The sequence below is a fragment of the Anser cygnoides genome, chromosome W (genome assembly GCF_040182565.1).
Source record: "Anser cygnoides isolate HZ-2024a breed goose chromosome W, Taihu_goose_T2T_genome, whole genome shotgun sequence".
NCBI classification, from domain to species: domain Eukaryota; kingdom Metazoa; phylum Chordata; class Aves; order Anseriformes; family Anatidae; genus Anser; species Anser cygnoides.
Genome location: NC_089911.1, coordinates 4,259,298 through 4,280,732, shown reverse-complemented (window position 1 = coordinate 4,280,732; position 21,435 = coordinate 4,259,298). Strand labels below are relative to the sequence as shown.

General features: G+C 64.4%; 3 protein-coding genes across 3 annotated transcripts in view; 1 reads left to right on the top strand and 2 right to left on the bottom strand.

The window, feature by feature from the left end:
- Nucleotides 1-21,435, top strand: part of LOC136788764 (guanine nucleotide-binding protein G(I)/G(S)/G(O) subunit gamma-3) — a 147,485-nt gene that overhangs the window by 101,606 nt on the left and 24,444 nt on the right. The gene's annotated exons all lie outside the window — the stretch shown is intronic.
- Nucleotides 420-14,848, bottom strand: LOC136788699 (elongation factor 1-gamma-like). The gene is given in 12 exon segments (XM_066987329.1): nucleotides 420-2,937; nucleotides 4,827-4,951; nucleotides 6,629-6,801; nucleotides 7,571-7,778; nucleotides 9,480-9,609; nucleotides 11,229-11,318; nucleotides 11,320-11,373; nucleotides 12,683-12,790; nucleotides 12,792-12,826; nucleotides 12,929-12,992; nucleotides 13,096-13,254; nucleotides 14,691-14,848. Coding segments are annotated over 12 exon segments (1,320 nt in total). The 5' UTR covers nucleotides 14,706-14,848; the 3' UTR covers nucleotides 420-2,778.
- Nucleotides 14,994-20,659, bottom strand: LOC136788778 (DNA-directed RNA polymerase II subunit RPB7-like). Its single transcript, XM_066987458.1, is given in 10 exon segments — nucleotides 14,994-15,087; nucleotides 15,182-15,215; nucleotides 16,353-16,424; nucleotides 16,535-16,559; nucleotides 16,561-16,598; nucleotides 17,161-17,211; nucleotides 19,083-19,242; nucleotides 19,766-19,857; nucleotides 19,859-19,876; nucleotides 20,633-20,659. Coding segments are annotated over 10 exon segments (516 nt in total). The 5' UTR covers nucleotides 20,645-20,659; the 3' UTR covers nucleotides 14,994-15,073.

Below are 21,435 nucleotides of genomic sequence, written 5' to 3'. Positions count from 1 at the left end.
GCCCCGTGGCTCCCAGTAACGCCCAGTAGCTCCCAGTAACAGCCAGTGGTGCCCAGCGGCGCCCCGTAACTCGGCTCCCAGTGGGTTCCAGTGACCCCCAGTGGCTCCCAGTAACTCCCAGTGACACCCAAAGGCTCCCAGTAACACCCAGTTGGTGCCCAATAACTCCCAGTACCCCCCAGTATCCCCCAGTAATGCCCAGTGGTGCCAATTGGGCTCCAGTTACCCCCAGTGGCTCTCAGCATCACCCAGTAACTCCCAGTCAACCCCCAACAGCTCCCAGTAACACCCAGTTGGTGCTCAATGGTGCCCAGTAACCCCCAGTGGCTCCCAACAGCACCCAGTAACCCCCAGTTGGTGCCCAGTGGCTCCCAGTACCCCCCAGTTCCCCCCCTGACGCCCCCAGGCCACCGCCGGGGCCGGATCCGTTCCCATTTATTGGCCGCGTGGCTCCGTCTGCGGCGACGCGTCCTGACATGTCACGACACGGTGACGCGGCGCGGCGACACGCGGCGCCGCAGCAACGTGGGGACGCATCGCGACACGGGGACGTGCCGGGACATGGCACGACATGGCGGCGTGTCGGGACATGGGGATGTGTCGGGACACGGGGATGCATCGCGACACGGGGACGTGCCGGGACATGGCATGACATGGCAACGTGTCGGGACACGGGGACGTGCCGGGACATGGGGACGTGCCGGGACATGGGGACGTGTCGCAGCATGGCGACACGTGACATGGTGACATGTCAGGACACGATGTCACGACGTTGACATGTTGCAACAGGCCGACATGTAACAGTGGCATCGTGACACAAGTTGCGACAGTGACGTGTTGTGACATGGTGACATGTCACGACATGATGACACATCGTGACATGATGACGTCATGACACAGTGACAAGTTCTGACACGGTGTGACATGAGACGTCACGACATGTCACAACACGGTGATGTCATAACGCAACGCGTCGTGACAATGACATTGTGACATGTCGCGACGTGATGACACATTGTGACACAGCGACATGGCATGACACAACGAGACGTCATGACATGATGACACGTCGGGGCACGATGTGACATGCTGACACCTAGCGACATGTCACGACAGTGACACGGTGTAACACGTCACGACGCGCTGACGCGTCACAATACGATGACACATTGTGACACGGTGACATGTCGTGACGTGACACGATGACGTATCACGACATGATGACAGTGACATGTTGTGACATGTTACGACATGACGACACGTCATGACACAAATGTGATGGCACGTCGTGACACGACCGCATGTCACGACACCACGACGCGCTGCAACACGATGACGATGTTGTGACATGACACGTCGTGACACAGTGACGCGACGTGGTGACAGGACGACATGTCACGACACGATGACATGTCATGACACAACGACATGTCACGACACCATGACATGTCATGACACAACGACATGTCATGACACCATGATGTGCTGTGACACGATGACGATGTTGTGACAGGACACGTTGTGACACAGTGACGCGATGTGGTGACACGATGTCATGTCGTGACATGACGACATGTCATGACACAACGACGCGCTGTGACACAACGACGATGTTGTGACATGACACGTCGTGACACAGTGACGTGATGTGGTGACACGATGACATGTCACAACACAACGACATGTCAGGACACAACGACATGTCACGACACAACGACATGTCATGACACAACGACATGTCACGACACCACAACACGCTGTGACACGATGACAATGTTGTGACATGACACGTCGTAACACAGTGACGCGATGTGGTGACATGATGTCATGTCACGACACAACGACATGTCATGACACAACGACATGTCATGACACAACGACATGTCATGACACGACGACATGTCATGACACGACGACATGTCATGACACCATGACGTGCTGTGACACGATGACGATGTTGTGACAGGACACGTTGTGACACAGTGACACGACGTGGTGACACGATGTCATGTCACGACACAATGACATGTCATGACACAACAACATGTCATGACACCACGATGCGCTGTGACACAACGACGATGTTGTGACATGACACGTCGTGACACAGTGACGCGACGTGGTGACACGATGTCATGTCACGACACAATGACATGTCACGACACAACGACATGTCATGACACAACGACGTCATGACACAATGACATGTCACGACACGACATGTCACGACACGACAACATGTCATGACACAACGACATGTCATGACACAACGACATGTCATGACACCACGACGCGCTGTGACACGATGACGATGTTGTGACATGACACGTCGTGACACAGTGACGCGATGTGGTGACACAATGACATGTCACAACACAACGACATGTCACGACACAACGACATGTCACGACACGACATGTCATGACACAACGACATGTCACGACACAACGACATGTCACAACACGACGACATGTCATGACACAACGACATGTCATGACACCACGACGCGCTGTGACACGATGACGATGTTGTGACATGACACGTCATGACACAGTGACGCGATGTGGTGACACGATGACATGTCACGACACGCCGACATGTCACGACACGACGACGCGCTGTGCCACGATGACGCCGCCACGCCACGTCGCGACAGAGTGACGCGCCGCGCCGCAACACGCCGACGTACCCCGCTGCGCCGCGGTCCGCCGCCGCGCCCCGAGACGCCGCCGCCGCGCCCCGTCGCGCCGGGCACCCCGTGGCGCCAGCTGCCTTGGGTCACTTGAAGATCTTGCCCTGGTTGAAGGCCTTGCCCACGTGCGCGAAGGCACCCTCCCAGCTGAAGTACTCCCGCACCAGGGCCCGGCACTCGGCGCTGTCGCTGTCCAGCTTGCGCCACGCGTACGACTCGTAGTCCACCTGCCAGTCGGGGCTCAGCTGCGGGGGGACGAAACGGGGCGTCGGGGGGCGAAAAGTGGGGAGGCGGGGGCGCCACGGGGGGGGTGGGGCCCGAAAACGGGGAGGTGGGGGGGCGAAAGTGGGGAGGTGGGGGCAGAACGGGGGGGTTGGGGCCTGAAAACGGGGAGGGGGGGGGCGAAAGTGGGGAGGTGGGGGCAGAACGGGGGCGTTGGGGGCAGAACAGGGGCGTTGGGGCCCAAAAATGGGGAGGTGGGGGGTAGAAGTGGGGAGGTGGGGGGTAAAAGTGGGGATTTGGGGGCAGAACGGGGGTTTGGGGCCTGAAAATGGGGAGGTGGGGGGTAGAAGTGGGGAGGTGGGGGCGCAACAGGGGGGCTGAGGCCCAAAAATGGGGATCTGGGGACCAAAAGTGGGGAGTTGGGGGCAGAACGGGGGGAGTTGGGGCCCAAAAACGGGGAGGTGGGGGGCAAAAGTGGGGAAGGGGGGGCAGAACAGGGGGAGGTGGGGGCAGAACGGGGGGGTGGGGCCCGAAAATGGGGAGCTGGGGGCTCAAAAATGGGGACTTGGGGGCGTAAAAGTGGGGATTTGGGGGCAGAACAGGGGGAGTTGGGGTCCAAATTCAGAGAGCTGGGGGCCAAACAAAGGGATTTTGGGGCCAATGCAGGGATTGGGGGCCAAAAGTGGGAATTTGGGGGCCTCAATGCAAGGATTTGGGGGCCAAAAAGGGAGATTTGGGGCCCAAATACAGGGATTTGGGGCGGAATGGAGGAAGTTGGGGGCTGAAAGGGGGGATTTGGGGGCCAAATGTGGAGATTTGGGGCCCAACGAGGGGATTTGGGGGCCAAACACGGGGATTTGGGGCCTGAGTGTGGAAATCTGGGGGCCTGATGCAGGGATTTGGGGCCCGAATGCAGGGATTTGGGGCCAAATCCAGGGATTTGGGGGCTCAATCTGGGGATTCGGGGCCTGATGTGGAGATTTGGGGGCCAACATGGGGATTTGGGGCCTGACACAGGGATTTTGGGGCCCAACACAGGGATTTTGGGGCCTGAACGTGGGGATTTGGGACCCAAACATGCAGATTTGGGACCCAACACGGAGATTTGGGGAACAGGCACTGGGATTTGGGGGCTGAACGTGGAAATTTGGGGGTCCAACGCAGGGATTTGGGGCCCAACACAGGGATTTAGGGGCTCAATGCGGGGATTTGGGGCCTGATGTGGAGATTTGGGGGCCAGCATGGGGATTTGGGGGGCCAAATGTGGAGATTTGGGGCCCAACGCAGGGATTTGGGGGCTCAAACGTAAGGATTTGGGGGCTGAATATGCAAATCTGGGGGCCCGATGCAGAGATTTGGGGCAGAATACAGGGATTTGGGGCCTGAACGAAGGGATCTGGGGACCAAGGCAGGCATTTGGGGGCTCAATGTGGGGATTTGGGGCCCGACACAGAGATCTGGGGCCCGAAGATGGGGATTTGGGGCCAAACGGGGGGGATTTGGGGCCGATTGGGGGGATTTGGGGCCAAACGGGGGGGATTTGGGACCAAACGGGGGGGATTTGGGGCCAAACGGGGGAGATTTGGGGCTGATAGGGAGGGATTTGGGGCCGATCGGGGGGGATTTGGGGCCAAACGGGGCGGATTTGGGGCCAAATGGGGGGGATTTGGGGCCGATCGGGGGGATTTGGGGCCGATCGTGGGGGATTTGGGGCCAAACGGGGGGGATTTGGGGCCAAATGGGGGGGATTGGGGGCCGATCGGGGGGATTTGGGGCCGATCGGGGGGGGATTTGGTGCCGATCGGGGGGAATTGGTGCCAAACGGGGCGGATTTGGGGCCGATTGGGGCGGATTTGGGGCCGATCGGGGGCGATTTGGGGCCGATCGGGGCGGTTTCGGGGCCGGGGCTCACCGTGAAGGCCAGCTCCTGGCCGCGGAAGACCCAGACGCCCGAGATGCTGCTGTCGTTGTTGGTGCCGAACAGGATGACGCTGGCGAAGGCGTTCTTGCGCAGCTTGTCCAGGCGCTGGAACATGCCTGGGGGACGCGACGGGGTTGTCCCCGTTGTCACCCTTCTGTCCCCATTTCGTCCCCATTTCGTCCCCATTTTTGCCCATTTTGTCCCCATTTCGTCCCCATTTTTGCCCATTTTGTCCCCGTTTTTGTCCCTATTTTGTCCCCGTTTTTGTCCCTATTTTGTCCCCGTTTTTGCCCCAATTTAGCCCCCCTCATCCCACTTTCATCCCCGTTGTCTCCGTTTCGTCCCCATTTTGTCACTGTTGTCTCCAGTTTGTCCCCATCGTCCCCATTTTGTCCCCACTTCATCCTCACTGTCACCATTTTATCCCCATTTCTTCCCCATTTCGTCCCCATTTTGTCTCCATTGTCCCTGTTTTTGTCCCCGTTTCATCCCCATTATCCCCATTTCGTCCCCAATGTCCCCGTTTTGTCCCCATTGTCCCCATTTCATCCCTGTTTTGTCCGTTATCCATGTTTTTGTCCCCGTTATCCCCATTTTGTCCCCATTTTATCCCCATTTCTCCACATTTTTCCCGTTTCGTCCCCATTTCGTCCCTGTTGTCCCCATTTTTTCCCCATTTCATCCCCATTATCCCTATTTTGTCGCCATTTTATCCCCATTTTCTCCCCAATATCCCCATTTTCTCCCTGTTTTGTCCCCGTTATCCCCATTTTGTCCCAATTTTGTCCCCATTTCATCCCCATTATCCCTGTTTTCTCCCTGTTTTCTCCCTGTTCTGTCCCCGTTCTGTCCCCATTTCAGCCCCATTACCCCCGTTTCATCCCCATTATCCCCATTATCTCCCTGTTCTGTCCCCATTATCCCCATTTTCTCCCCGTTTTCTTCCCATTATCCCGATTTTCTTCCAGTTTTGTCCCCATTATCCCTGTTTTCTCCCCATTCTGTCCCCGTTATGTCCCCATTTCAGCCCCATTACCCCCGTTTCGTCCCCATTACCCCCGTTTTCTCCCCGTTTTCTCCCCATTATCTCTGTTTTTTCCCCATTTTCTCCCCTTTTCGTCCCCATTATCCCAATTTTCTCCCCGTTTTCTCCCCGTTTTGTCCCCATTATCCCCATTTTCTCCCCATTTCATCCCCATTATCCCCATTCTCTCCCCGTTGTCTCGCCATTATCCCCATTTTCTCCCCATTATCCCCATTTTCTCCCTGCTTTGTCGTCATTATCCCCATTATGTCCCCATTTCATCCCCATTTTCTCCCCAGTTCATCCCCATTATTCCCGTTTTCTCCCCATTATCCCCATTTTCTCCCCATTATCCCCATTTTCTCCCTGCTTTGTCGTCATTATCCCCATTATGTCCCCATTTCATCCCCATTTTCTCCCCAGTTCATCCCCATTATCCCCATTTTCTCCCCATTATCCCCATTTTCTCTGTTTTTTTCCCTATTTTCTCCCCATTATCCCCATTTTCTCTCAGTTTTTTCCCCATTTTCTCCCCATTATCCCAATTTTCTCCCTGTTTTGTCCTCATTATCCCCATTATGTCCCCATTTCATCCCCATTATCCACATTTCATCCCCACTTTCTCCCCGTTTTGTCCCCATTATCCCCATTTTCTCCCCGTTTTCTCCCCGGTTCGTCCCCGTTATCCCCGTTTTTTGCCCATTTCCCCCCGTTTTTTGCCCATTTCCCCCCGTTTTTTGCCCGTTTCCCCCCGGTTTGGCCCCGGTACCGGTGATGAGGTTGCAGCTCATGAAGGTCTGGGTGAGCTCCTCGGGGAAGCGGTACTCGCCGTACCAGATGGACCACCCGGCCTTGTCGAAGTGCTCCCAGAAGTGCGGCAGCGCCACCGTCAGCGTGTCCTCGTTGGAGTACTTGCGCTTGAACTCGTCGATGACGAAGGGGCTGGGGGGGGCACGGCAGAAACGGGGGGGGGATTAAATGGGAGAAGGAAAAAACACCAAAAAGAAACCAGAATTGGTGCAGGGGAGCGGCAAAAACGGGGGCAAAAATCGAATCGGGGAAGGGAAAAAAGGGAAAAGCCCAAAATTGGTTCCGGGGTCACAGCAAAAAACGGAGGAAAACATCAAATCCATAAATAAAAAAATAAACAGAAAACCCCAAAATTGGTTCTGGGGGGGCAGAAATTAAATCGGAGAACCAAAAAATGGAAAACCCCAAAATTGGTTCCGGGGTCACAGCAAAAAACGGGGGAAAAAATCAAATCGGTGAAGAAAAAAACCAGAAAACCCCCGAATTGGTGCGGGGCGCGGGGTGCGGGGGGGGCACCCACTCCGTGGGGGCCCCGCAGTGTCCCCATCATTCCCCCGGTGTTCCCACCGTCCCCAGTGTCCCCCCAGTATCCCCAGTGTCCCCATGGTCTCCTCACCGTCCCTGGTGTCCCCCGTGTCCCCCCACCATCCCCAGTGTCCCCCCAGTATCCCCAGTGTCCCCATGGTCTCCCCACCATCCCCAGCGCCCTCCCAGTATCCCCAGTGTCCCCACCTCCCCCACCGTATCCCCCCCAGCCCCCCCCCCAGGCGTCCCCGCTGTCCCCACCCCGTCCCCCTCATCCCTCCAGCGTCCCCCTCAGTTCCCCCCCCAGCCCCCCCAGCCCCCCCCAGCCCTCCCAGTCCCCCCCCCAGCCCTCCCAGTCCCCCCCCAGCCCCCCCACCTCTTGGGCAGGTGCGCGAAGGGGTCCTTGGCCTTGGGCTCCGCGGCCAGGGCCTGCTCGCACTCGTCCAGCTCCTCGGGGCTGCCCTCGTCGCGCCGCCGCTCCTCCCTCTCCTTGTCCCTGTCCCTCTCCTTCTCCTTCTCCTTCTCCTTGCCCCGCTCCTTGCGCGGCGCCTCCTTCCGCGGCTGGCTCTCGGCGAACTTCTTGGCTGCGGGGGCACGCGGGGGGGGGAGTCAGCACCCGCAGCTGGGGGGGGGAGGACAGGACCCCCGATATCCCCCCCCGTGTCCCCCAATAGCCCCTTGTGTCCCCTGATAGCCCCTGTCCCCTGATAACTCCCCCGTGTCCCAATAACCCATGTCCCCCAGTAGCCCCGTGTCCCCCGATAGCCCCCCCATGTCCCCTGATAGCCCCTGTGTCCCCCGATACCCCCCCATGTCCCCCGATAACCCCCCATCCCGTTAGCCCCCCATGTCCCCCGATACCCCCCAGTGCCCCCCAATATCCTCCTGTGCCCCCTCTTACCCCCCGTGTCCCTCGATATCCCCCCATGTCCCCTCATAGCCCCCCATGCCCCCCGATAGCCCCTTGTGTCCCCCGATAGCCCCCCATGTCCCCTGATACCCCCCCGTGTCCCCTGATAGCCCCCCGGGTCCCCCGATACCCCCCCATGTCCCAATAACCCCCCATGTCCCCTGATAGCCCCCCCGTATCCCCCGATAGCCCCCCCCGTGTCCCCTGATACCCCCCTGTATCCCGATAGCCCCCCCATGCCCCCCCAATATCCCGTGCCCCTGATACCCCCCCATGTCCCCCGATATCCCCCCAGGTCCCCTGATACCCCCCTCATATCCCCCGATAGCCCCCCCGTGTCCCCCGATAGCCCCCCCGTGTCCCCCCATACCCCCTCGTGTCCCCCCAGTACCCCCCCATGTCCCCCGATACCCCCCCAATATCCCCCATGTCCCTCCGATGTCCCCCCATGTCCCCCCGCCATCCCCTAATGTCCCCCCAACATCCCCCTGATGCCCCCCCCATCCCCCCACGTCCCCCCAGTGTCCCCTGGACACCCCCAAGGCCCCTCCAATGACCCCCAACATCCCCCCGTACCCCCCCAATGTCCCCCCCCGATAACCCCCATGTCCCCCCACTGTCCCCCATGACCCCCCCCGTCCTCATTTTCTCCCATATCCCCCCCAAAATCCCCCTTATGTCCTCCTGGGAACCCCCCATGCCCCCCAATAACCCCCCAGTACCCCCCTATTTTCCCTAATACCCCCGATGACCCCCCCACGCCCCCCCCCGTGTCCCCCCCCACCGTCGAAGTGGGCCATCCTTTGGCACAGCAGCACGATACCCCCCTATTTCCCCCTGTACCCCCCAGATACCCCCCTATTTCCCCCAATACCCCCCTATTTCCCCCAATACCCCCCCCATTTCCCCCAATACCCCCCTATTTCCCCCAATACCCCCCTATTTCCCCCAATACCCCCCCCATTTCCCCAATACCCCCCCCATTTCCCCCAATACCCCCCTATTTCCCCCAATACCCCCCCCATTTCCCCCAATACCCCCCCCATTTCCCCCAATACCCCCCCCATTTCCCCCAATACCCCCCCTATTTCCCCCGATACCCCCCCAATAACCCCCCCACACCCCCAATGACCCCCCCAGATGTCCCCCCCCCCACCGTCGAAGTGCGCCATCCTCTGGCACAGCGGCACGATACCCCCCTATTTCCCCCTGTACCCCCCAGATACCCCCCCCATTTCCCCCAATACCCCCCCCATTTCCCCCAATACCCCCCCCATTTCCCCCAATACCCCCCCTATTTCCCCCGATACCCCCCCGATGACCCCCCCACGCCCCCAACGACCCCCCCAGTGACCCCCCCGTGTCCCCCCCCCACCGTCGAAGTGGGCCATCCTCTGGCACAGCGGCACGTCGCCCAGCACGGCGCGGAACTGGGGCTGGTTGAGGCAGGTGACGAACCAGCGCGTGACGTTGGCGTAGGGCTGCCGGAAGGCGGGCTCCAGCACCTGGGGGGGGGGGCACGGGGGGGTCAGGGGGGGCTCCGGGGGCATCGCGGGGGGGTTTCGGGGGGCTTCGGGGGGTCTGGGGGAGGTTGGGAGGGGTTTGAGTGGGGTTTGGGGGGCGTCAGGGGGGTCTGGGGGGGGGTCTGGGGGCATCGGGGGGGGTCTGGGGGGGTTGGGAGGGGGCTGGGGGGGGTCAGGGGGGTGTCGTGGGGGGTGTTGGGGGGTTTGGGGGAGGTTGGGAGGGGTTTGGGGGTGGTAAGGGGAGTCTGGGGGGGCAGTTGGGGGGGTCTGGGGGCATCAGGGGGGGCTTGGGGGTGTCGGGGGGGGTCTGGGGGGCTCCGGGGGCATCGTGGGGGGGCTTTGGGGGGCTTCGGGGGGTCTGGGGGGCGTCAAGGGGGCGGTCTGGGAGTGTCGGGGGGGGCTTGGGGGGGTCAGGGGGCATCATGGGGGGGTTTTGGGGGGCTTCGGGGGGTCTGGGGGAGGTTGGGAGGGGTTTGAGTGGGGTTTGGGGGCCGTCGGGGGGGTCTGGGGGGCGTCAAGGGGGCGGTTTGGGAGTGTCGGGGGGGCTTGGGGGGGTCAGGGGGCATCATGGGGGGGTCTGGGGGGGTTGGGAGGGGGCTGGGGGGGGTCAGGGGTGTCGTGGGGGGTGTTGGGGGGTCTGGGGGAGTTTGGGAGGGGTTTGAGTGGGGTTTGGGGGGCGTCGGGGGGGGTCTGGGGGGGAGTTGGGGGGGTCTGGGGGTGTTGGGGGAGGCTTGGGGGGTCAGGGGGGGTCTGGGGGGCTCTCGGGGCATCATGGGGGGGCTTTGGGGGGTCTGGGAGAGGTTGGGAGAGGTTTGAGTGGGGTTTGGGGGGCGTCAGGGGGAGTCAAGGGGGTCTGGGGGCATCGGGGGGGGCTTGGGGGTGTCTGGGGGGGGCTGGGAGAGGGCTGGGGGGGGTCAGGGGGTGTCGTGGGGGGTTGAGTGGGGTTTGGGGGTGGTAAGGGGAGTCTGGGGGGGCAGTTGGGGGGGTCTGGGGGCATCGGGGGGGGGCTTGGGGGTGTCGGGGGGGGGGTCTGGGGGGGTTCCGGGGGCATCGTGGGGGGGCTTTGAGGGTCTGGGGGAGGTTGGAAGGGTTTTGAGTGGGGTTTGGGGGGCGTCAGGGGGGTCTGGGGGGCATCGGGGGGGGGCTTGGGGGTGTCAGGGGGAGTCTGGGGGCATCATGGGGGAGTTTTGGGGGGCATCGGGGGGGTCTGGGGGGATGCGGGTTGGGTTTTGGGGCCGTGAGGTGGGTTTTTGGGACGTCAGGAAGATCTGGGGGGGGGGGGCGGGATTTGCGGCGTATTTTTGGGCCACGAGTTGGGTTTCGGGGCCCTGAGGTGCCTTTTAGGGGCGTGAGGCCCGTTTTGGGGGTGTCGGGCCCAGTTTTGGGGGTGTCAGGCCCGTTTTGGGGGCGTCAGGCCCGTTTTGGGGGACAAGCGAGCCCCGTTTTGGGGGCGTCCGGGAAGATTTGGGGCATTTGGGGCGCGTTTCGGGGCCGTGCGGCGCCTTTCAGCTACGTCCGCCCCGTTTCGGGGCCGCGAGGCCCGGCCGGGGGACTCGGGGCGGGGTTTTTTGGGGGGATTTCGGGGCGTTTTGGGGCCGCACCTGCTTGTAGAGCCAGAGCAGGGCGCAGACGACGCTGATGTCGGCCAGCGAGACGCGCTCGCCCACCAGGAAGGTCCGGCAGCGCAGGCGGGGCGTCCAGCACGGCCAGCGCCCGGCGCACCTCCTCCTTCGCCTGCTCCGTCGCCTGCGGGGGGGGGGCAGGCGGTGGGGGACCCCCCCGGACACCCCCAAATCCCCCAAACCCCCCCCAGACCCACGATCCCCCCCCCCCACTGTCCCCAAACCCAAAGGGAAGGGGCAGGGGGGGGGCCAGGAGCACGGAGAGCGCTCAGACGGACACACGGCCCCCCCCCCCAGACACATCTCCCCCCGTTTTGGGGCCGTTTCCCCCCATTTCGGGGCCGTTTCCCCCCATTTTGGGGCCATTTCCCTCATTTTTGGGCCTGTTTCCCCCATTTTTGGGCCCGTTCCCCCATTTTTGATGCCGCTCCCCCCATTTTTGGGCCCGTTTCCCCCATTTTTGGGCCTGTTCCCCCCATTTTGGGGCCGTTTCCCCCATTTTGGGGCCGTTTCCCCCCCATTTTGGGGCCGTTTCCCCCCGTTTTGGGGCTGTTTCCCCCCATTTTTGATGCCACTTCCCCCATTTTTGGGCCCGTTCCCCCCGTTTTGGGCCCGTTTCCCCCCGTTTCAATGCCGTTTCCCCAGTTTTGATGCTGCTCCCCCATTTTTGGGCCCATTTCCCCCCGTTTCAGGGCCGTTTACCCCTGTTTTGATGCCATTTCCCCCCATTTTTGATGCCACTCCCCCCATTTTTGGGCCCGTTTCCCCCTGTTTCAATGCCGTTTCCCCAGTTTTGATGCTGCTCCCCCATTTTTGGGCCCGTTTCCCCCCGTTTTGGGGGCTGTTTCCCCACATTTTGATGCCATTTCCCCCCATTTTTGATGCCACTTCCCTCATTTTTGGCACCATTTCCCTCATTTTTGATGCCACTCCCCCCATTTTTGGGCCTGTTCCCCCCATTTTTGGGCCCATTTCCCCCCTTTTTGATGCCACTCCCCCATTTTTGGGCCCATTTCCCCCCGTTTCAGGGCCGTTTCCCCCCGTTTCGATGCCATTTCCCCCCCATTTTTGGGCCTGTTCCCCCCATTTTTGGGCCCATTTCCCCCCTTTTTGATGCCACTCCCCCATTTTTGGGCCCGTTTCCCCCATTTTTGGGCCCGTTTCCCCCCGTTTCAATGCCATTCCCCCCTTTTTGATGCCACTCCCCCCGTTTTTGGGCCCGTTTCCCCCCTTTTTGATGCCGTTCCCCCATTTGTGACGCCACTTCCGTCATTTTTGGGCCCGTTCCCCCCATTTTTGGGCCCATTCCCCCCATTTTTGGGCCCATTTCTCCCCGTTTCGGGCCCGTTTCCCCCCGTTTCGATGCCGCTCCCCCCGTTTCGACGCCGCTCCCCCCGTTTTGGGGCCCGTCCCCCCCCCGTTTTGGGACCCACCTGCTTGTTGTAGTGCATGATGCCCAGCGTGGGGAACACCCAGGTGCTGGCGGGGGGCACGATGTCGCTGTCGGCGAAGTTCACCCACTGCACCACCTCGGCCCGCGCGCTCCCGCGTGGTGCCGCGCAGCTCCTCGTTGCTCACTGCACCCCACAGCCCACGCTCAGACCCCCGAAACGGGCCAAAAACGGGCCAAAAAAGGTAAAAAAAAAAAAAAAAACACATCCTCGAGGAAAAGAACTCACCGTAGTAGGCGATGGCGTTGCTCTCGAAGACGCAGAACCCGTCATCCCCTTCGAACGCCGGGACCTGCGGAGGGGAGTCGCGGCGTTGGGGGCGAAAATGAGGTTGGGGGGGGGGGGGAAACGGGGCTAAAAACGGGGATAATGGGGCCGGGGGGGGCACTGCTCACCTTGCCCACGGGGAACTTGCGCAGGAAGTCGGGGCTGCGGTTGGTCTGGCCGAAGTGGAAGTGCGGCGGCGAGGAGAGGACGCGGAGCTTGGCGCCGCTGTACTGCGCCGCGATCAGCGCCTTGAAGGCGCGCCAGTTCTCGGGGTACGTGTACAGGGTCTGGGGGGGGCATGGGGGGGACACGGGGGGGCGGGGGGGGGAGAGGAGGAGGTGAGGTGGGCGCCCACGGTGTCCGGGGGGGTGCTGCTGGGGGAGGTGGGGACCCCCAAGGACCTTGGGGACACCAGTATGGGCGACGGGGACACCAGTATGGGCAATGGGGACCCCAGTATGGGCGATAGGGACCCCCAAGGACCTTGGGGACATTGTTATGGGCGATGGGGACACCAGTATGGGTGATGGGGACCCCACTACGGGTGATGGGTGCCCCATTAAGGGCAATGGGGACCCCAGTATGGGCGATGGGGATCCCAGTATGGGTGATGGCGACCCCCAAGGACCTTGGGGACACTGTTATGGGTGATGGGGACCCCAGTATGGGCGATGGGGACACCATTAAGGGATATGGGGACACCAGTATGGGTGATGGGGACCCCACCATGGCTGTTAGCGACCCATAAAGACCTTGGGGACATCATTATGGGTGATGGGGACACCAGTATGGGTGATGGAGACCCCAGTATGGGCCACTGGGACCCACAAGAACCTTGGGGACACCAGTATGGGTGATGGGGACCCCATTAAGGGCAATGGGGACACCGGTATGGGTGATGGGGACTCCCATATGGGTGACAGGGACCCCTAAAAACCACGGGGACATCACCACGGGTGATGGGGACACCGCCAAGGTTGATGGGGACGTGGCCTTGAGGGATGGGGACCCCGCAATGGGCACTGGGGACCCCACCGAGGGTGACGGGGTCCCACAGGGACCTTGGGGACATCGTTAGGGGGGGGCGGGGACCCCCGAGGACCTTGGGGACATCGCCGTGGGCGATGGGGACACCACCAAGGTTGATGGGGGCGTGGCCCTGAAGGACGGGGACCCCGCCAAGGACCTTGGGGACGTCGTTATGGGGGACGGGGACCCCAGTATGGGGGCTGGGGACCCCCAAGGACCTTGGGGACACCGTTATGGGCGACGGGGACCCCACTGTGAGGGACGGGGACGCCCCCAGGGGCACCAGGGCCCCAAAAGGACCTCGGGGACCCCCCCAGGACCTCGGGGACCCCCTCCCAGGTCAATGGGGACCCTCCCACGGACCTCGGGGACCCCCCCACGAGCAACGGGAACCGTGACAGGCAACGGGGACCCCCCCCAAGGGCAAAAGGGACCCCCGAGGACCACAGGGACCCCCCCCGGGCCGCCCCCCGCCTCCCGCCGCCCCCCCCCGTCTCCTCCAGGCCGCGCCCCTCCCCCCCCCCCCCCCAACCCCAGGCCGCCATCGCGGCTCCCCCAGCGCCTCGCCGCGCTCCCAACCCCCCCGGATCGGTTCCTCGGAGCCCACGGGACCGATCCGGGCCGCGGTCGGCGGCCGGGGCCGCTCGGGGGCGGCGGATGGCGGCGGATGGCGGCGCGGAGCCGCTGCACTCACCCCGGTCACCGCCATCTTGGGGGAGCGAGAGAGGGAGGGAGGGGGGCGGCGCCGCGCAGCCGTAAAGCAGCCGAGTGCTGGCGGCCGCACTGTCGCGCGGCGCCGAGGCGGCCGGAGCCGTAAAGCGAGGCCGGGCGGTTGCCGCGGAGACCGAGCCCCGGCTCGGCGCCTCGCCCTCTTCAAGCGGCGACGCGGCCTTCAAGCGGCGATGGCGCGGGTGGGCCCCACCGCGCCTCAGGACCCCCCCCCCCCCTAATTTTCCACGCGCCCCCCCCCAAAAAAAGAGCGAGACGGAGGCGGGAGGGCCCAAAAAAAACCCGATTTTATTGGAAACGGGGCCTTTCTGCCCCAAAACGGCCGCCGTGGCGTCCCTCGTCCTGCGCTCAGCTGACGAGACCTGGGGGGGGGGGGCAGGGAGGTGAGGGGGGGGGCGAGGGGGGGGGCAGGCCCCGTACCCCCCCCCCCCCCCCCCGGCCCCCCCCGGTGCTCACCCAGGTAATCGTCCATGAGCGAGCCGATGGCGAACTGCGAGCGGGGAGAAGGAGCCTGAGCCCTGCTGGGCCATACTGGGACCCGCTGGGCCGTACTGGGACCCCAATGGGATCCCACTGGGCCGTACTGGGACCCACTGGGCCGTACTGGGACCACACTGGGATCCCACTGGGCCATACTGGGACCCACTGGGCCGTACTGGGACCACACTGGGACCCCACTGGGCCGTACTGGGACCCCACTGGGCCGTACTGGGACCCCAATAGGACCCCACTGGGCCATAACGGGATCCCACTGGGTCATACTGGGACCACACTGGGATCCTACTGGGCCATACTAGGGTCCCAATAGGATCTCCCTGGGCCATACTGGGACCTGCTGGGCCATACTGGGCCACACTGGGACCCCACTGGGTCATACTGTGCTGTGCTGGGACCCCACTGGGACCCCTCTGGGACCTCACTGGGCTGCACTGGGGCCATACTGGGACCCTGCTGGGCCATACTGGGCTGGACTGGGGCCACAGTAGAACCTTACTGGGACTGCACTGGGGCCGCACTGGGGACCCTGCTGGGCCATATAGGGCTGCTCTGGGACCCCACTGGGCCATACTGGGACCCCTCTGGGGCCATACTGGGACTCCACTGGGCTGCATTGGGCCATACTGGGGTCATACAGGGCTGCCCTGGGACCCCACGGGGCCATACTGGGACTCCACTGGGCCATACAGGGCTGTACTGGGGCCATCCTGGAACCCTCCTGTGATCCCACTGGGCCATACTGGGCTGTACTGGAGCCATACCAGAACCCCACTGGGATATACCGAGCCGTTCTGAAGGCATACTGGAACCCTACGGGGACCATACTGGCCTGTACTGGGACCCCAGCAGCCCATAGTGGTCCGTACTGGCCCATAGTGGTCCGTATTGGCCCACACTGGCATGTACTGGCCCATAGTGGTCCATACTGGTCCATTGGTCCATAGTGGTCCATACTGGTCCATAGTGGTCCACACTGGCCTATAGTGGTCCATACTGGCCCATAGTGGTCTGTACCGGCCTGTAGTGGTCTGTACTGGCCCGTAGTAGTCTGTACTGGCCTATATTAATCTATATTGGCCCATACTGGTCTATACTGGCCCATACTGGTCTGTACTGGCGCCCCACTCACGATGTCGTTCTTGTCGACGCGCGTGCCCACGATCTTCAGGCGGATCTCGTCGTCCTGCTGGATGACGATGTCCTGGGGGGAGGGGGGGCAGGGGGGTCACGTGGGTCCCGGGGTGCCCCCCCCCCGTGTCCCCCCCCTCCCCCCCGTGACCCCCCCCCCCTCCCCCCCGTGACCCCCCGCACCTCGTCCACGGTCTTGTAGCAGGGGGTTGGAGTTGGGGTCAAACTCCATCTCCGAGGGGATTGACTGGGGGGGGGGACAGAATGACCCCCCCCCCGGCCCCCCCCCCCGAGGTCACCTCCCCCCCGTGACCCCCCCCGAGGTCACCTCCCCCCGTGACCCCCCCCAAGGTCACCTCCCCCCCCGTGACCCCCCCCAAGGTCACCTCCCCCGTGACCCCCCCCAAGGTCACCTCCCCCCGTGACCCCCCCCGTCACCCCCCCCATCCACCCGTCCCCCCCCCCCCGTGTCCCCCCCCACACCTGCCCCCCCATCTCCCTGTGTCCCCCCCTCCCCCAGCGCCCCCCCCGGTGTCCCCCCCCCGTGTCACCCCCCCCCGTGTCCCCCCGTCCCCATGCCCCCCCCGTTCCCATCCCCCAGACCCCCCCCGCCCCCCCCGGTGTCCCCCCCCCATACCCCCCTCCCCACGGTGCCCCCCTTTGTGTCCCCCCCTTGTCCCTTGTCCTCTGTCCCCCCCACCCCTGTGGCCCCCCCCGCCCCCCCAGTCACCCCCTGCTGTTTCCCCCCCCATGGTGCCCCCCCCCCCCCGTGCCCATCCCCCGGCCCGTCCCCCCCGCGCCCCCCGTACGTGGCGGGAGATGAAGCAGGACATGGGCCCGATCTCGGTGAAGAGCCCGACCTGCGGCATGCCCACGATGACGTCACCACCCCCGTGATGACGTCACCACCCCCGTGATGACGTCGCCACCCCCAATGACATCACCGCCCCCCATGACGTCACCGCCTCCCCTATGACAGCACCTTGTTGACCTGCGTCACCACGGCGTCCACCACAGCGACCTCATCCCCCCCCCCCAACGACCCCATCCCCACCCCAACAACGACACCACTGCCTCGCGATGACGTCACCGCCCCTCAGTGATGACGTCACCCTCCCCCGACGACGTCACACCCCCGATGACGTCACCTTGATGACCTGGGTGACGATGGCGTCCCCCGTAATGACCTCATCCCCACCCCAACGGCCACATCCCTGCCCCAACGACCCCATCCCCAGCCCAATAACGACCTCGGAAGCCCCTGATGATGTCACCACCCCCTGATGACGTCACACCCCCTGCGATGACGTCACCTTGTTGACCTGCGTCACCACGGCGTCCCCCGTAATGATGACAACCCCTCCCCAACGACCCCATCCCCACCCCAACAATGACACCACTGCCTCCCGATGACGTCACCGCCTCAGTGATGACGTCACCCTCCCCTGATGACGTCACTCTCCCCGATGATGTCACACCCCCCAATGACGTCACCTTGATGACCTGGGTGACAACGGCATCCCCCGTAATGACCTCACCCCCACCCCAACGGCCACATCCCTGCCCCAACGACCCCATCCCCACCCCAATAATGACCTCGGAGCCCCCTGATGATGTCACCGCCTGATGATGTCACCGCCCCTCAGTGATGATGTCACCACCTCCCTGATGACATCACCCCCTCTGTGATGACATCACCTTGTTGACCTGCATCACCACGGCATCCACCATAATGACAACAACCCCCCCCCAATGACCCCATCCCCACCCCAACAATGACACCACCGCCTCCCGATGACGTCACCGCCCCTCAGTGATGACGTCACCCTCCCCCAATGACATCACACTCCCTGTGATGACGTCACCTGGTTGACCTGTGTCACCACAGCGTCCCCCGTAATGGCCTCATCCCCACCCCAACGGCCACATCCCCAGCCCAATAACGACCTCGGAGTCTCCTGATGATGTCCCCTGATGACGTCACCTCCCTGATGATGTCACCCTCTCCCTGATGACGTCACCACCCCCCGCTGACGTCACCTTGTTGACCTGCGTCACCACGGCGTCCACCATAACGATGACAACGCCCCCCAACGACCCCATCCCCGCCCCAATGACCCCATCCCCACCCCAATAACGACGCCACCGCCTCCTGATGACGTCACCGCCCCTGATGACGTCACACCCCCCCGCGATGACGTCACCTTGTTGACCTGCGTCACCACGGCGCCCACCACAGTGACCACACCCCCACTCCGATGACCACGTCCCCGCCCCAACGACCCCATCCCCACCCCAAGAATGACCTCGCAGGCCCCTGATGACGTCACCTTCCCCTGACGACATCACCCTTCCCCTGATGATGTCACGCTCCCTGATGACGTCACCTTGTTGACCTGGGTGACGATGGCGCCCCCCATAATGACGACAAGCCCCCCGATGACCCCATCCCCACCCCAACAATGACACCACTGCCTCCCGATGATGTCACCGCCCCTCAGTGATGATGTCACTCTCTCCCTGACGACGTCACCCTCCCCGATGATGTCACACCCCCGATGATGTCACCTTGCTGACCTGGGTGACGACGGCGTCCACCATAACGATGACAACCCCCCCCAACGGCCCCATCCCCACCCCCGATAACGACACCACCGCTTCCCAATGACATCACCGCCCCCTGATGACGTCACCGCCCCCCGATGACGTCACCCGCCCCCGATGACGTCACCTTGTTGACCTGCGTCACCACGGCGTCCACCACCTCGCCCTTGAAGGGCCGGAAGACGATGGCCTTGTAGCGCACGGGGTAGAGCACGAAGCCGCGCCCCGGCTGGATGACGCCCGCCCCGATGTTGTCGATCGTCGTCACCGCGATCACGAAGCCGTGCCTGGGGGGGGGGGGGGGACACCGGGGGGTGGGGGGACATGGGGACACCGGGGGGCGCTGGGACACCGGGGGCACTGGGACACCGCCCTGGGGGGACACGGGGACGCCAGGGGGTGATGGGGGAACACTGGGGGGGGGGGACGTGGGGACACCGGGGGGTGGAAACACCGGGGGGACGTGGGGACACCGGGGGGGGCACCAGGGGGTACAGGGACACGGGGGGGCATCGGGGGGGTGTGGGGGCACCGGGTGGGGCAGGAACACTGCCCCGGGGGCACCAGGGGGACATGGGGACACCAGGGGGTGATGGGGGGTCACTGGGGGGGGACATGGGGACATTGGGACCGGGGGGGGACACAGGGACACCGGGGGGCACTGGGACACTGCCCCGGGGGGACAATGGGGGACGTGGAAGGGGTACAGGGACACGGGGACACCAGGGGGTGACACGGGACATTGGGGGGGGGGACATGGGGACACCGGGGGCGTGGGGACACGGGGGGGCCCGGGGGGGGGCCACGCACTTGCCGGTGCAGGTGCCCTCCACCTCGGTGAAGAGTTTCTGCTTGACGGTGTTGAGCAGGTTGGGCCCGAAGTACCGGGGGTGCAGCAGGATCCTCGTGCTCCAGGGAGATCTGGGGGGGAACGGGGAGGTTGGGGGGCACCGGGACCCCACCGGGAGCCTCCCGGACCCCCCGGACCCCCTCCCGATGCCCCCCAGAAGCCTCCCGGTGCCCCCAGACCACCTCCGGTACCCCCCGTACACCCTCCGGTGACCCCCAGAACCCCCCGGTGCCCCCCGTACACCCTCCGGTGCCCCCATGACCCCTCCCATACCCCTCCGGTGCCCCCAAAGCCCCCCGGTGCCCCCCCGAGGGTCCCGGTGCCCTCCAGACCCCCCCAGTGCCCCCCGTACCCCCCGGTGCCACCATGACCCCTCCCGTACCCCTCCGTACCCCCCGGTGCCCCCCAGAACCCCTCCGGTGCCCCCAAAGCCCCCTCCGAGGGTCCCGGTACCCCCCGAACCCCTCCGGTGCCCCTCAGAACCCTCCCCGCGCCCCCGGGCCCCTCACAGAGCCCCCATGACCCTGCCGGTGCCCCCGGGACCCTCCCGGTGCCCCCCGTAGCCCGTCCGGTGCCCCCCGGGACCTCTCCGGTAACCCCGGGACCCTGCCGGTGACCCCAGGACCCTTCCCGTACCCCCTCCGGTGCCTCCGTGACCCTTACAGATCCCCCCGCCCGTCCCGGTGCCCCCCGTGACCCCTCCGGTGCACCCCGTAGCCCTTCCGGTTCATCCCGTGCCCCTTCCGGTCCGCCCCGTAGCCCTTCCGATCCCCCCCGCGCCCCTTCCGGTGCCCCCCCGCCCCCCGGTGCCGGGCTCCGCCGCTCACGTGATAGAACATCTTCCCGCCGCCGCCGCCGCCGCCGCCGCCGCCAAACCGGAAGCGCGACGCCCGCCCCGCCCACCCCGCCCGGCTCTGATTGGCCCGGAGCCCGCCCCGCTCGGCTCCGATTGGTCGGCGCCCGCCGCTAGCCCCGCCTTCTACGGCGTGGAGGGGGAGTGCGCATGCGCGGCGCTGCCCGGGCGGCGGGGCGGGGCCAGCGGGCGGGAGGCGCGCGGTGATTGGGCGGCCGGGCGTGATTGACGGGGGGAGGGCGGGACGGAGGCGGAGCCCCCCGGGGAGCACCGGGCCCCCCCCAGGCCCCCCCCCAGCCTCAGCGGGACCCCCCCGGGCTCACGGGGACCCCCGGGACCCACCCCAGGGCCCCATCAAACCCCCCGGGACCCCCCGGGCAGCACCGAGGCCTCCCCGCCTCACCGGGGACCCCCCCGGGCTCAGCCGGGACCCCTCCCGAGCTCACGGGGACCCCCGGACCCCATTAAACCCCCCCGGGACCCCTCCGGGCACCACCGGGACCCCTTTACTGGGACGGGGACGGCCCCGGGGACACCGGGGGACAGACGGGGGGGGGGGACACTGGGGAACACTGGGAGACACTGGTGGACACTGGGGGACACCGGGGGACACCAGGGTGACGGCTCCTGGGTGCCACCGGGCGCCCTTGGGTGACACCGGGTGACACCGGGTGATGGGAGGTGGCACTGGGTGACCTTAGGTGACCCCGGGTGCCACTGGGTGACCTTAGGTGACCCCGGGTGTCATTAGGTGGCACCAGGTGACACCGGGCACCC